This window comes from Musa acuminata, chromosome BXJ2-1, assembly GCF_036884655.1.
Source record: "Musa acuminata AAA Group cultivar baxijiao chromosome BXJ2-1, Cavendish_Baxijiao_AAA, whole genome shotgun sequence".
Classification (NCBI taxonomy): domain Eukaryota; kingdom Viridiplantae; phylum Streptophyta; class Magnoliopsida; order Zingiberales; family Musaceae; genus Musa; species Musa acuminata.
In genome coordinates, this window is record NC_088338.1 from 8509005 (window position 1) to 8524178 (window position 15174).

The following is a 15174-nucleotide window of genomic DNA, read 5'->3' on the forward strand; positions in this document are numbered from 1 at the left end:
TCGATATAATTATATTTCCTTTTATTTTAATTCCTTACCTTAAGACGGTGATGACGGTGGCGGTTTGGTGGGGGAGTCTGTTTCGAGCTGTTCAAGGAGGGGAGACCGTTTCGCTTCTGGTGGCCATCTGATGAATAGCGGACGGCGACCGATCGGGTCCGCGCGTCCAACTCTACCGGATTCCGTCAAGCATCGGTTTCCGCGTTTCTTTTGGTGGACGAAGTCAGTCATTCACCCACCCGCCTGTCGCCGTGCCTAATACGCGGAGATCCATCGCGATGGAACGGTCGAACGTTGCCAGAGAATGTGAACGTTGGGGGAACACGAAGAAGCTGCGAGGAAGTCCAACTAGCCGTTTGAAGTAATCGAAAAAAGAAAGCAAATGATCGATCATTCGTACCACAACGACGTTACCCTACAAATTACCTGGCTTCTGATTGGAGGCGGAGCTGAAGGGATCCACTTGCGGGCCCGGGTGAAGGAGGTAGTGAGTTTAAGTTAAATCATCAAACGGGCGACAGATGGCATGCAGGTTTAATTTACAGATCGGTAACATGATTCGATCGATCTTTTCTTAGTAGGACAGCTGGAGAAGCACGTGGGAGGTTGGCACACAGTTGTGAGATGGCTGTACCGCGCTGTGGCGAGTTGGCACGCGTCCGCGGCGAACCGGACGGCTGTGATCGGGGTGTCGTGATGATATCGGGAACGATTCCCGGACCAATGCATGCTTTTTGCAGGTGATAGATACTTGCGTCGCTTTGTGTAAGTTTCAAGTTTATAATCTAATGATAGAATGTTTTTTTTGAATTTTAATTTAGTTTCGCATAATGTTTAATTAGGCAGAATAAAGGAAACCCTCTCTCTCCATTCACCAGAAGTGGAGAATGATACGTAGCCCATTGGGCCATAATAGATGGGCCATTATTGGGCTTAAAGAGTTTGATCCTCGGGGTGTGTGCACATCTTCGACAATGTCCTTTCAACATCTCCATGTTTTCTGATTCATGTTCAGTGAGGTTGAGAAATATACGAGGGAATGTGATACAAATTTTTCCTGCAAAATTGAAACCTGTTTAGTAATTCTAAACACAGCCCTATATGGAGTCTCTGCAAACCCATCTCTCTCTTTCAGCACTGAAAGAGCTTTTTATCATGCACTGCCACATCATAAAAGATTGGAAATCTTCTTATGATAGGCTACAATGTAAAAAATATAGAGGAACAAATGTATAGATGTCCTTAGGCTCATCATAGGCATTGTGCACCTCTCCCCACCACTGCTTTTGCCTTTCTACTGTGTGGGATTCCTGGGGCCAACATGACAATGACATGTAGCAGAAAGACCCATCTATCACCTTCCTAGACCACTAGAGTCAATGGTTGGTGCACTGCACGTAGTTCCAAGTTTATGCAGCAATTGGTTGTTGCGACATTGTGAACCAAAAAGGGTCCTTGATCTGCTTTCTTCTGCACTTGGGATTGCTTTGCCGACTTGGAAGGGAAGAAGAAGGAGATGGGAGAAAATGATAGTTGCGGCTGAGGGAGACGATCCTTGTTAGATTGTGGCTATTGATTGTGTAGGTGCTCAATTTCAGCAAAATCAGTTTATTTGTCAGTCTAATTTAGCTTCTTAAGCTATTGCATTTGATTGTGATGATTGCTAAATTTTGCTTGTTCCCTGTTAGAACATGCTAGAGCATTTGCCTTCATATATATCTGATCTTGTTTGCTGCTAAACTACTGTTATTGCTGCTGCTACTTTGGTAGTATTTAAACAGCCAAGGTTTTGGTTAATACATGTCAAAATAAAAGAGCATATACTGTTTACTATCTTCAAAGATAAATTATAATTATGGTCTTTAAGCATTTCTGTGTTTCAAATCAACCATTGGCTGTCAATTATCACCTTATGATTTAAACAAATTTCACCAGATATTGGTAGCATGGGAAGATGTTTGCTTTTTTTCTGGCTAGTTATGTTAAGCTTAATGGCATGGCTAAACCAACAAGATAGGATAGCCTCTTTTAAGCATATTGAATGTTATGTACCTACAGTATTGAATTGCCGGCAAATATATCATAAGACTCATTTAAATAGCTCAATGGTAGCTGCATTGTGGGACAAACCTGATATTAGTTGCTGATACGTATGTTTAGGCATCGGCTGTGTCGATCCAAATCGTAATCTCATTACGGAGATATGGTCTCAAGAATTGTCCTTTTCCATAAGAATCTCATTAGTAGGAAATTTAGGAGACATGGATCAGAGATTCAACTGATAGAAAGAAGGGAGGTAGAAATTTTGTGTTTCATAGCACAAGGCAGCCACCCTCAAATTTTAGTTTTGAGGGAAAGCCACAATCCCAGACCTAATACATGACTCTCTGTTCCCTGCAAATAAGTTTGAAGTGGCTGTATGTGTTCTACATGGTTATTCACTAAATGTTTCTTGGATACAAATGAAAGAAATCAACCTTCATTTGTGCATGCCATGAAAAGTTGGAACTATCAGCTTAGATCTTATGCCTCGGGAATTTATGAAACTTTTTCAGGCTACAAAAAGCTATAGAAAATACAGTAGCTAGCTTTTTTATTAAGATCTCTATGTGATTTAAGAAAAAGAAGAATCTCAGTAATTTGAATTGAATACAGCTGATGATTTTGGATCGAGGGACTGGACCATGTGCATCATTACTCCGGCACTGTACCAGATCATGTGAGCATCTGACAATCAACAAGAAAAAGAAGCAGAAAACCCAGATAAGTTGAGATCCAACATTTAGTTGAATTCAGTAGATTTTTGTTATATGATAGATACTAATGGACCAAAGTTTTCCTTGGAAACTGGAAACTATGAATTGCTGATTTGGTGCTTGAAATGGATTCACTGTTTGTTTTGGGGGGTGGGAGTAAACAAAAAAACTTTAATCAGCCAATTTTACTTTGGAAAATCTTTAACCATCAAAACCAACATAGCGATGATGCGACTGCACACTTGCAAAACAATGTTATCCACAGGTATTATGCCAGGGCAAAGACTAGATAAATCTGACATCAAATTGGATGGGACTTTGGACTGAAACATTAGGTACTTATCAACTCACAAAATATATACTTTGCTTCAGATAATGGGAACAGATTTTTATCCCAGCTCATACCAATCTTTTTATACATGCATCACAGAACATGATATTCTTTTTTATACATGCATCACAGATTTTTATCACAGAACATGATATTCTCAATGATCAAGATGTAATTTTTTTTATGGTAATAATGATGCTCGACATAACTTGCATTTATGAGAAGCTGTATGACAGATGTAAAGAAAAATTATGGTTTAAATTCATCATTGTCTGTATTATTCAATAGACTCTGAACTCCTGTTAGAATCTTATTTTGTTTATCGAAATGTTGTATTTCGAATTCATGCAGTTAACACAAATCATTATTTTTATTGATTAAACAAAATGTAGAGTGACTTTAGGATATGACAGTTTACCCAAAACATTTTAGAATCCTTAGTATGCTCTAACAGCTAACACAGTTAAAAGCTGGAGAAGGTGAACCATTGACATACCAAAAGCATAATGTATGCTGTGGGAATGTCAGCATAATGTTGTGTGCCATGGTTTTGTGTCTTCCCTATCTCATCAGCATAATGCACCTGATGTTTACGCAAGAAAATGATAGATTTAGCTACATAAGTAAAGCTTTCTTAGGGCCTACAGGTGAAAACTATTAATAAAAATCTCTCATCCTCCACTCATCTACCATCACCTCTTCCACATAATACTATATAAACTGGCATTAGCTACCCATAAACAAAGCCAACTCTGAGTGTAGCTTTCATTTCATTTAGGTGTCATTGGATTTGTTCTCACCACTCATTACTAAGATCAGCCTCTCAATCCTCTAAACCTACCACCATCAGAATTCAGCTGTTTTTTATGTATAGGCTGATGGATTCCTGCAGCAGCTTCCTGTTCTGTTTCTCTGAAATCTTTGTTTAGGCTCTTAGCAAACTTAGAGATGTACATAGAGAAGATTCACAAAGAAAGCTCTGTATCCTGTAAAGAGAGCTCAGAGGCAGATGTTATGGGCCTAAACAAGGACAAAGGAGAGGTACCATAAAACAAAGTAACTCCTCCACTCCTTGTTTATCTATCTCACCCCCCTGCCCTTCACTCCCTCAACCCTTGCAAAAAGAAACCTTGTCATATGCTACCGACTTCATCTCTCTTCATACCACCTCTGAAGCCAATCAACAGAGAAAGAAAGCACTGAAACCCAATGGAGAGGTTCAGCGGTTCAGGCTCCTTTGAAGGACTAGAAGGAGAAGATGTTGGTGCCATCGCCATCCCTACTTCAGGTTAGTACATGCTAGTCGCTCTTCTTTCATGCTAACCTCGCCATTCTTGTAACTTGTAACGCTTTGTTTGTGTTACTTTGTAGAGGAAGCGAAGGGGAAGCGTGAACAAAGATTCCAATCTCTTCTTTCTGATAGAATAGAGGAGGTAGAGGAGGAGGAGGAGCTATGCTCCCACGGGCAGTCGTCAGTTGGAGAGAAGAAGCGCCGGCTCAGCTTAGATCAAGTTAAAGCTCTGGAGAAGAACTTTGAGGTGGAGAACAAATTAGACCCAGAGAGTAAGGTGAGACTGGCACAAGAAGTCGGCCTCCGGCCACGTCAAGTGGCCATCTGGTTCCAGAACCGCCGCGCCCGGTGGAAGACGAAGCAGCTCGAGCGCGACTACAGCGCTCTGAAAGCCCGGCACGACGCTCTCAAGCTCGACCACGACGGCCTCCGCCGCGACAAGGAGGCCCTCGAAGCGAACGTGAGTACTGAACATTGGATTGTCATAGATGATGAACTCTGCATGATTGCGATGATCACTGGTGGTGCAGGTGAGAGAGCTGAAGGCCGCGTTAGCAGCGAGGTCGGCAGTGGCTGCTGAGAAAGAGAAGAGGCTAGCTATTGTCTACAAAGATGGCACATCGGACACCGATTCAAGCGTGGCGTTCCTTGACGAAGCCAGTCCTTATTCTGGTGTGGTATTGGACCAACACAGCCTCATCGGACTGGGGTCTCGCTGCTCTTCCTTCTTGTTCGAGAGCACAGCTCAAGATGAGATGGGGTTCCCGTACGGGGAGATGCCTTGCAGTAGCTTGTTATCGGAGGAAGACGCACCAAGCGTCTTCTCTTGGTACTGCTCTGAAGGATGGGACTGAGTCCTTGAAGCAGCACAGCACTGATGTTACTGTGTCGTACTTATGTTAAAATGGAAATGTAAATGGAACTAGATTTACTATGATGTCGTAAGAACTCTGTTCTCTCTCTCTCTCTATCTCTCTCTCTCTCTCTCTCAATCTCTCTTCTTACTATGATGTCGTAAAAACTCTGTTCTCTCTCTCTCTATCTCTCTCTCTCTCTCTCTCTCTCTATCTCAATCTCTCTCGGTAGAGGAATCGGTCTGATTGGAGGAAGCAAACTAACAACATAAAGTTTCTTCTTTTAATAGAGAACGACATCAAGTTAATGTGGCAAATGAATAGATTGTTTGGAGTATTTTTCAAAGTTAGTATAAATTATTCTTCGTGAGAAGGGTGATTAGGATTCCAATCATAAAAATATATTTTTTAGTAGGCATAAAAGGAAGAACATTGTTCATTGTGAGGAGTCTCTATGTACCCGATTGAATTTTAGTGCAGCTCATGACTTTTTCGTTTCTTGAGGAGACTAAATTGTCAAAAGAATCAGAGAAAGACAGAGACAGAGAGAGAGAGAGAGAGAGCAGCGAAGGCGTTGGCATACAGTGTCGACTCTCGACAAAAGGAGGGAGCATAACACAGTAAGCGGGGGGGAGAAAGAGCTGATCGTTTGGGAGAGAAAGAAAAGCATAAAGTTTGGATGCTTTTGATTTCGTCGAGAACACAGCACAGCTCGTCAGACATCTTTGCCGTATTCTTTCGAATTCTTTTCCGCTCTGCTCTTCCTTTTTTTTTTCGCAAAGGCGTCATAAAGTTTAGCAGCAGAAGAAAAAAAGGGGAGAACAATTGGGTGTTTCGATGAACCAAACACACAGGTCTCTCAGATAGAGACCCATCGATCACTGTAGATGAGGGAGGTGCAATTCTCATCGAGTGGGGATCGATTCATCATACAGTGAAGAAGATGGTGGTTGTTTAATATGATAAAACTGGTGGTTTTGTGTTATATTATAGAATGAATTTCTGGAAAAAAAATTTAAATGTTTTTTATTTTTTTAAATAAATAATATTTTCTAAAATAATCATTCTATCTTTATTGACTATAGCCCTCCGCTCGTTGATCACCCCACTTTGCGTGACTAATCTCCTTGGTTGCCCTCTCTGCCTGTGCGTGGATGGGCCCTATCGGCTATCCCTCTTTTTTCCCTTGATCGCTTGTGTCTTTGTGTACATGTTAATCCTCTCTACATGTGGACGAGTAGGCTCCATTGGCCACCGTCTCCTCTCTCTCTTGATCACTTGCACCTCCGCGCATAAGCTTATCCCGGCAGGTCCAACGAAGACGACGTAGGGAGGAGAAGGTGATGGTGGTTTCGACGAAGGTAGAGGTAAAACAATTATTTTAGAAATGTTATCTGAAATTTTTTTAAGATTGAGATGCTTTACAAAAAAATTTTAAACTTTTTCACAAAAAAAAATTCATCATATATTATATTCCCTCCTTTGCTTATAGGAAATCTTTGAGACAGCCCCCAAAGGTAGTGGGGTGGCAGGTTCCATCTTCACCAGCATATTCGAAAGAATGAGAGAGGCAACGAAAAAAAAAGAAAGAGTGGATGTATTTTAAATAAATAAATTGAAGATAACAATGAATGTGAAATGTAGATGCTTTCTATAAGTACTTTGATTTCAAGATATAACAGTTTTGAGTAGGTTTTGATACTCACCTTTGAACTATGGAATAAGTGACTTGTGATTATATTGAGCATGGATTATGAACCTAAAAATATATAAGCCTAAGTTAATAATGGTTATACCTCCATTAAGGACAAGCCCTCTTAATGGTCATACATCCAACAACCCTAACTTTGGTTTGCTGATGGAACCCCACCTTTCTCATTAGAGAAACAAAAAGCAGGTTTGAGAGAGGCTCAAGTGGCACAGCACTCACTCATCTTTTGGAACAAGTTGGGGTCTCAAGAACAGTGGCCATGGCTTTCCATTTTTGGAACATGGCCTTGGTATATTTTCCAAGAGGAATGCAATGCAATGCAAGAAATCCTTGCTTTAGGTGTCAAGCTCATCGTATCCCTTTCCATCTATTAATTACATCTGGTTTGGTATATGTCTGCCTCCTTATAGGGCCAATTCATTAATAAGGAGATATGACTTCTGTAGAGCCACGAGGAAGTGAAGAGGAAGGGGTCACATACTCTCGGAGCTTTTTGGGCTTACTACCTTGCAAACTATGTAACTATATGCATCGTACAGATGAGAAGTTGATGAAGCATACACAAAATTCTTAGCTACGGTGTCCTCTTGAAATCATCCGATGAGAAGGTCTGCATTGCCAATGTCTCTTTCTTTTGCTCATCCATCCTTACTTTCTTTTACTTATCGTCCCTTTATATTCATTATTTTTTGTCTTCTCATCTTTTTTTTTTTTTTTCTTTACATGAAAGCTTTCTGTCTTAGGTCTTAACCTAACAATAGTTCTATCCAACCATATTTTCCTTTCGACAACAAAGAAATCATAAGATATAATATATCTTATGAATGAGCATACTTTTTAAATTCATGGGAACATTGATTTATGGAATTTGAAAATTAATGAAAATATTAGTTGGGGTTGGTATTTTTTTTAGCGTAACTTTTCCTTTACAAGATGGTTTTGCTAAGATTATTCTATTAGCACTATGTTTGAGTGTTTGTAATATGCCTCTTTATGCTAAGCTAATATTTTTTTAATGTTGATTTATTAAATTTTTCTTCACTAGTTTTAGATTTTATTTTGAATGAAACATCACTTGTTGATAGAATTTATAGAATTGATATTTTTAATTCCTTTTATAATGATGATGGGTTTTAGAGATATGATGTATATACCGTTGCATCATGCAAAATTGGCTTATCGATTCTTGTAATCAAGTTTGGGATGGGTGGCAATGACATTGGTAGCATCCTATTTTACCTCAAAGTTAACTTCCTTTGGTGTAGGACATGATGGCCATTTATAGTAAATGTCTTGTAGGCACTTATTAATTGCCCATTTGGTATTAGTTTTTGAGAATATTTTCCTACTCAATTGGTTATGAGTTTAAAATTCTTTGAGTAATAGCATGATATGATAGGTCTTTGGATTAGGGATAGATCTATACTTTCAAAGACTATTATTTATCCATAGATCTATTATTATTATTATTATTATTATTATTGATCAAGTAGGTCATTTATTTGATATGAAAGAAGTAAATTATTTATTGTCTAATAAAATATATTAAAAATAATAATAATTATTATAATAGAAGGTACTACTAAGTAGCTTAGTTGATAGGGATCATAATGATATATTTTAAGGTTTGAGGTTCAAATATCATTTTCATCACTTATTTTTTTATTAAAAAAAATATTATTTTTTAAATTTAAATATTTATTATCGAACATCACATCACTTGAGCGCATCAGTCCCCAGCAATTTGAAATATTTGGTGTGCTTACTAAGTAACTCTAATTTGAAATAATTGTAATCAGATTTGTTGTTGTTGTATGTACTATGATCATCATGCAGCCTTGCAAGTGAACATGATGATGCATACATTAGTTTTTGTTAAGCTAATTCTTCTCCTTTCTGAGAGAGTTACTAGTCCTATTTTGGCAAGTACGCTGCAGCTGTTGCTCGGGATATGCATTGGGAGTAGCTGCCACGTCCTTTTCTGATACCTGTAAACAAAAAGAGTAGGAAAAGAAAGTTTGTAGTCCCAGAAATGGGCCAACATGTCGGTTGAATGGTTGCTTGTCCTCGTGGCGATCAACAACCTGGGTGATTAACTGATACGGTGGACGACACCCACTCTTTTCTTCTTCCTCTGCATTTGGATTCACCAATTTTCCACTAAGCCATGATGCAACCAACACTAGAGTTCTGCAGCGGATTCATCATTTTGTGTTTCGCCTAGCTTTCTAGAGAAATTATTTTAATCATCATCTATCTCTACCATGATGATGAATGGCATTTGGATTTTAACTCGAAAAGCATTTCAACAGCGTATCACTTCCTCCTCATCATCATCACCCTGCAACTATTACATTCATCATCATCATTCATTTATTTCATTCATTTTGAAGACCCGCAAATGAGCCCAAGTTAAGACCACCTGTAACTTTTTTGATCCAAAGTTGTAACTTTTTTTTATCCAAAGTTTTTAATTTCGTATCATTTATATTGAACGGTATGTAAGGGCATACCGAATGATGTGCCTAAAAAAAGATATAAAATCTTTAAAGTTCGACATCCTAAGTAGAAATGAGTGACGACGAACGAAGGCAATTTACAAAGGCCACCTGCAAATTTTTTGATCCAAGGTTTCTAATTTATTTCATTCATCATGATTGTGCAAATCAGTCTTTGAAGGCCGACAAATGAGCCCAAGTCAAGACATGTCTTACTAAAAATTAGTTCAGCGTAATGCTCGATTCCACAAATCGGATTCACAATAAACTTACTTCAGCTCCATAGTGAGCTTCACATCATCATCATTATCCATAGAGACAACCCCAAACCAATACATGGCACAATTTACCACAAAAGACGCACAATATATATGCATCCAACTAAACCAGCCAATACTCGCAACAACAAGACTAAAAGAATGAAATTTCCTGAGCATCATGGTTGTTTGCCATATTATCACTGTCAGAATCCAACCAAACTCTATATGTTCTACGTATAATCTGAGTTTTACAATGTTATCAGGATTAAACCAAACTATACACGTTCTTCTTCGTATAATCTGATTCAAGCCCTCTCGCCACGGATCCTCCTCGCCAACTGGATGTCCCTCGGCATAATGGTTATTCGCTTTGCGTGAATGGCACAGAGGTTAGTGTCCTCGAACAGCCCCACCAGATATGCCTCTGCTGCCTCCTGCAATGCGAGCACTGCATGGCTCTGAAATCGCAGATCAGTCTGCAAAATCATTGAACACGACCGAAAACCATGTGGAAACAATTAGATCATCTGTTTGCATGAACATCAAATTATAAACCATCAAGAATCACCCTAAAGTCTTGAGCAATTTCCTTCACGAGCCTCTGGAAAGGCAGCTTCCTGATTAGAAGCTCAGTGCTCTTCTGGTACTTCCTGATCTCACTGTCAATACCAAGCATTCATGAGATCTGTAATTTGAGCATGAGGAAAAAGAAAGACCTAGGAAGAATTTTACACGACACACGTACCGAAGGGCAACGGTGCCGGGGCGGAATCGATGTGGCCTCTTCACGCCGCCAGTCCCAGCTATAGATTTGCCGGCGGCCTTAACGCATAAGAACACAAAATAATTATCAGTCTCAAAGGATAGGTCATCATCACGTCAGATTAGTAAGACTTGCCAAGGATCACAAAACCTTTGTTGCAAGTTGCTTCCTAGGAGCCTTCCCACCAGTAGACTTGCGTGCTGTTTGCTTAGTACGAGCCATCTGAGGAACAATTATCATTATATTAGTTCCAAGTACCATGAACTACTACATAAATTCACCAGATATCTAAGTGGATTGTATAAATTAAAGTGAACTAAGGCTATCAGAGATTATAAAATATATGATCATCGCAATTATTTCCACCCAAATCCCTTCCAAGGACCACAAGATAATCTCAACATCTATTGTTTACATTAGAATCACAACTATCTGTTGTTTTGAGGGGTGTATGAAATCAAAATCATATTTATTCTTTCTGTTGAAACAACAAAATCCTTGTAGCTAACAAACAAGTTCAAGAACCAACAAATGACCCCAAAATTAACTCATGGGTTCTTCATTCTTTGACATCAGAACGTAATAAATCGAATAAATCAAATCAGATTACGTTCTACATGGCGCCTACGCAAGATTATGTCCCGCTACAAAAACTATTAAATCACCACGTATATAACATCAACAGTAGTACAGAAGAAGGCGCCAATAATCACCATTTTAAATCATAGATTATTTTAGAAGAAAAAAAAAGAAGAAGAAAAAACATCTTCATCAGAACAAAGAATCCAAAAACGAAAGATAAATTAAAAAGAGAACTAAGGATCTGATACTTGCAAACAATCTAAATCTCCATGAACAAGAAAGATACCATTCATCAGAGCAAAAGCAATACGAAGTATCAATCCCAAGAAAAACAAAATTAAAGAAACAAAAACAATGTCAAGAAACGTAAACCGACATCATAAGCTGCACAGCATAAACCATAAACCCTAGCGCTAATCTCATGCGATTCTATCAAGATCCATAAACCAGATGGAGGCAAATTCAACTTGAATGCAGAACTCGAAACTAATCCAATACGAGATCAAGAAGAATCTAAGAAAGGTTTACCCCTCTCTCTCTCTCTCTCTCTCTCTTGAGCTCGAAGACGACTCAGACTCCGGCCGATGAGAGATGGGAAACTTCTGTGGAGGGCGAGGCGAAGCCTTATTTATAGGGGAGATGGATGTCGTAGCCAGTGTTGTCTGTTACGATCGGACGGTAGAGATTCTCGTGTGAAACAAGTTTAACGGTCAAGATCCTTTTTCTTTTGATGCGTGTCCGAATCAGCCAAAGTCGGCCATTAGTCAACGTTTATTTATCCCCAAGCGTAGTAGGAACTCGGGAAATCATAGACTTAACACGCATCTTAAAGAGTTCAAGTCGCAAAAATTATATGACGATTCGACAACGTGGAGAAACATCACCTAAAGATCGCAAAGATTCGTGAGAACTCTAATCAGAGACTTATCACGCATCTCAAAAAGATCAAGACGCAAAGATTGTATGGTGATTTCTCGACGTGGAGAAACACCACCTTAAGAGGCGCCGTTTTGGCATCGGGACAGCCTTTAGAATGTCCCACCCACCACTAACCAACGAATCCCAATTAGTGGGCCTATTAGGCCCAAACAACCACAGTTTATTTCGGCCCTCTTGTTTGGGCCCTATCTGAATCCTCCTTAATTAAAAAAAATACAAAAAATAATTAAAAATAGCAAGCGATATATTATTATATCAGTTATAATTGTAAATAGGCGACACGGATATAAAGAAGAATTCGGAATAATTGAGATCGGAGAGCATATCATATTACCATATTTTCTGCATTGACTTCATATTTTCTTCGGATCTAATTATCAAATTTTAATTAAATAGCCACCAAATTTAGCTCAAGTTTAAACTTGTAAAATATATTGTCTGATTTTGAAATAGTCGCTCTATTTACTTTACACATGAATATATTTTAATATTTATTCAATTGATTCACATATATATATATATATATATATATATATATATATATATATATATATATAAATATATTACATATATATCTTGATATTTTAGGTATAAATATTTATGGGATGAGGTATCAAGTTAAATGACATTTGGTGAAAAATATCATAAAAGGTTTTAGACGTGAATGAATTGATTAAACCATCATCAAATCAATAATTTATGTATCGTCATATTAAAATTTAATGATATAAGCGTATGAGTCTATAAAAAAAATTATGTTTAAATAAAATCATTCAAATTTATTATATAGGGTCTTGAATTCAAAACATTTACTAAGCAAGTCTGACATATCATCATCAGATTAATATTCTATTTATACAATTTATCAAGAGAATATTTTAAAATTAACACTTGATAAGTGATTATAATACTTTGATGTTTATATATTTGAGATTGATAATAATAATTTATATATACAATTTATCAAGAGAATAATAATAATAATAATAATAAATAATAATAATTTGATATTGATAAAAATTTATATATTTAGTTATTTTAAAATATTATCATATTTATTTATAATAATAATAATAATAATTTTTAAAATTTATTTATTTATTATTATATCATTAATATTAATCATTTTAACTCTTATAATTATCGTCTCTCTCTCTCTCTCTCTCTCTCTCTCTCTATATATATATATATATATATATATATATATATATATATATATATATATATATATATCATAAGCAAATACCTATATAATTTTTAATAATTTTATTTTTATCTTATTTTTTAGCAAAATAATATCTAATTATTTATAAATACATATATTTTTTTAATAAAAAACACTGATCTCCTCAGCACACTTGAGATTTTATATAAATTCAAATACAAATTAAACATACAAATTGTCTAAGATATCAAGAAGATGACAATGGACTCATGTTTCTGATTAGTAGGTAGGTAGGTGCCTTGTCATCTGTCGACAAGACACATCGGCCATTATAAAGTGGAAGGACGAGATTAATGGACGCGAGCGTGGGACACACAAGTGAAGTGACATGAACATGAACCACTGCGGATGCTATCTTCTTCTCTCACCACAAAGCTTGTGCGTCGGAGAGCTGTCTCGCTTTCTGTCGCACATATTTCGATTAGGACAGGATGAGACACGATAAGAGGGACAAATAAAGTAACGTGAGGCGTAGGGTGACCACTATCCTGCCACCTACGGCAGTGGTGTACGAGTCGCAACGCTTACTCCATGCATGCACGTAAGCATTTATTCCTGATGGAAGCTTTCATTAAATGTCCAATGCACTTCCGACGGCACATTTTCTGGACCGCAGTAGTGTCAGTCGACACGCTGACGTGGTGCCACAAACGCCGGCGCTCGGCCCCACGCAGGTGCTTAATGCCATGCGCACCCATAATTGTGCCACATATGTACCCACGTCGCACGTGGCCGCTCTCTTAGCGTCACGCGCGCCCTGAGGAGGACGAGTACAAAACGCGGCCGCCGGTTGAGACACAGCTTTGGTCACGACCTGAGAATGCGGCGCCCAGAGGTGACGTAAGCAGTGACGTGAACGCTGCTAGCCTGTTTCGATCGATCCACGAAACAGGATTCTCGGTGTGACCCGGGCCGGGTCCACGGTCAACTACAGTGTCATTCCATGTTCCCTGGCTGATCTGAGACAGGAAAACGTCACCCACGGTACCGTCGGCTGAAGGGATGCTGAGTAAGCCGCGAACGGGAGGGAGGGCAAAGTATTCCTCATAATATAAACGTGAAGCGTTCGGTACGAGTACGACACGTGTTCTCTCGGTGTCCACGATGCATCTTGGGAATGGAACGGAATATTTTGCTCCCGTGGGGCCACCTCTCACGTCCCGGAAACAAAATAAAAACTGAGTGACTCAGCCGACAACTGTACCCACATGGAAGAGTGCCGGTCCCTGTGGCGGATCTATTGGGCCCGGCGTTTCTCTTCGAATCATCAGGCAGGTACATGGGGAGGGTGCGACCCACCCGTGACGCACGCCAGCGAGCAGAAACTCGTAGGACCGTCGTGAAGTGGACACGCGGCGCCCCACCAGGCGCAGTCCACGGCTTCCTTTTCCACACTCGTTGCACTTGAACCCGCGGATGGTTTCCCCTTATCATGCTCCTCCCTCCTCTCATGTCCCGAGCCGAACCGAAAAGAAGGAACCAGCATAGCTTCCTTTGTCGAGCAACGAAGGTATGCGAAAGGAGAAGACAAAGGGAGCCTTTTTAGAGCAGAAAGAGCTGAAGAAAGTACTCGATCAAAATGAAGCCCTAATACTGAACGCCAATCGAAAAGAACCTCTTCTGGTAACGTAGAGGACAAAGGAGATCGTTTTCAGTAGAACCACCGACCGGCGACCATACCGACAACTCCGCCCCATTTCTAAGTGGCTCCGCGTGAAGAGTGGACTACGGATAAGGCACAAAACCAATCCAGCTCAGTGATTTGACTGCGGAAGTCTAAACGGCAAGAAGCGGCCCACACGTGACGACAGCCTCCGATTTGCCCCACCCGAAACATCGTCGAATGTCGCCCTACGACGAGTCCACCTCTGGACTAAGCTACTCCGACGGAGCACTGAAGGGAAGATTCTTTGGTCTACCTTTTTTGTTTTATCTATTTCCGCTGAGCTCCACGTTCGACGATG

General features: G+C 39.2%; 2 protein-coding genes across 6 annotated transcripts; one reads left to right on the top strand and one right to left on the bottom strand.

Moving 5' to 3' along the window:
- The first annotated feature begins 68 nt into the window (after positions 1 to 68).
- Positions 69 to 5340, top strand: LOC103991597 (homeobox-leucine zipper protein HOX13). 5 transcript variants are annotated; one of them, XM_018831016.2, is made up of 5 exons: positions 69 to 484; positions 579 to 765; positions 2656 to 4375; positions 4459 to 4838; positions 4909 to 5340. In XM_018831016.2, the coding sequence occupies exons 3-5, from the start codon at positions 4297 to 4299 to the stop codon at positions 5230 to 5232; spliced, it is 783 nt and encodes a 260-aa protein (XP_018686561.1). In that variant the 5' UTR covers positions 69 to 484; positions 579 to 765; positions 2656 to 4296; the 3' UTR covers positions 5233 to 5340. The 5 variants fall into 5 exon arrangements, with proteins under 5 accessions (XP_018686561.1, XP_009409381.1, XP_064949161.1 ...); XM_009411106.3 differs by having other exon boundaries at positions 579 to 740; XM_065093089.1 differs by lacking the exons at positions 69 to 484; positions 579 to 765 and adding an exon at positions 1389 to 1580 and having other exon boundaries at positions 2656 to 2767; positions 3962 to 4375.
- A 4555-nt stretch (positions 5341 to 9895) lies between these two features.
- On the bottom strand, positions 9896 to 10698 carry LOC135598781 (histone H3.3-like). Its single transcript, XM_065093091.1, has 4 exons — positions 10615 to 10698; positions 10447 to 10523; positions 10270 to 10360; positions 9896 to 10177 (listed from the first exon to the last, which is right to left on the bottom strand). Exons 1-4 carry the CDS (start codon positions 10684 to 10686, stop codon positions 10007 to 10009), a joined length of 411 nt encoding a protein of 136 aa, XP_064949163.1. The 5' UTR covers positions 10687 to 10698; the 3' UTR covers positions 9896 to 10006.
- Between the last annotated feature and the right edge of the window lie 4476 nt (positions 10699 to 15174).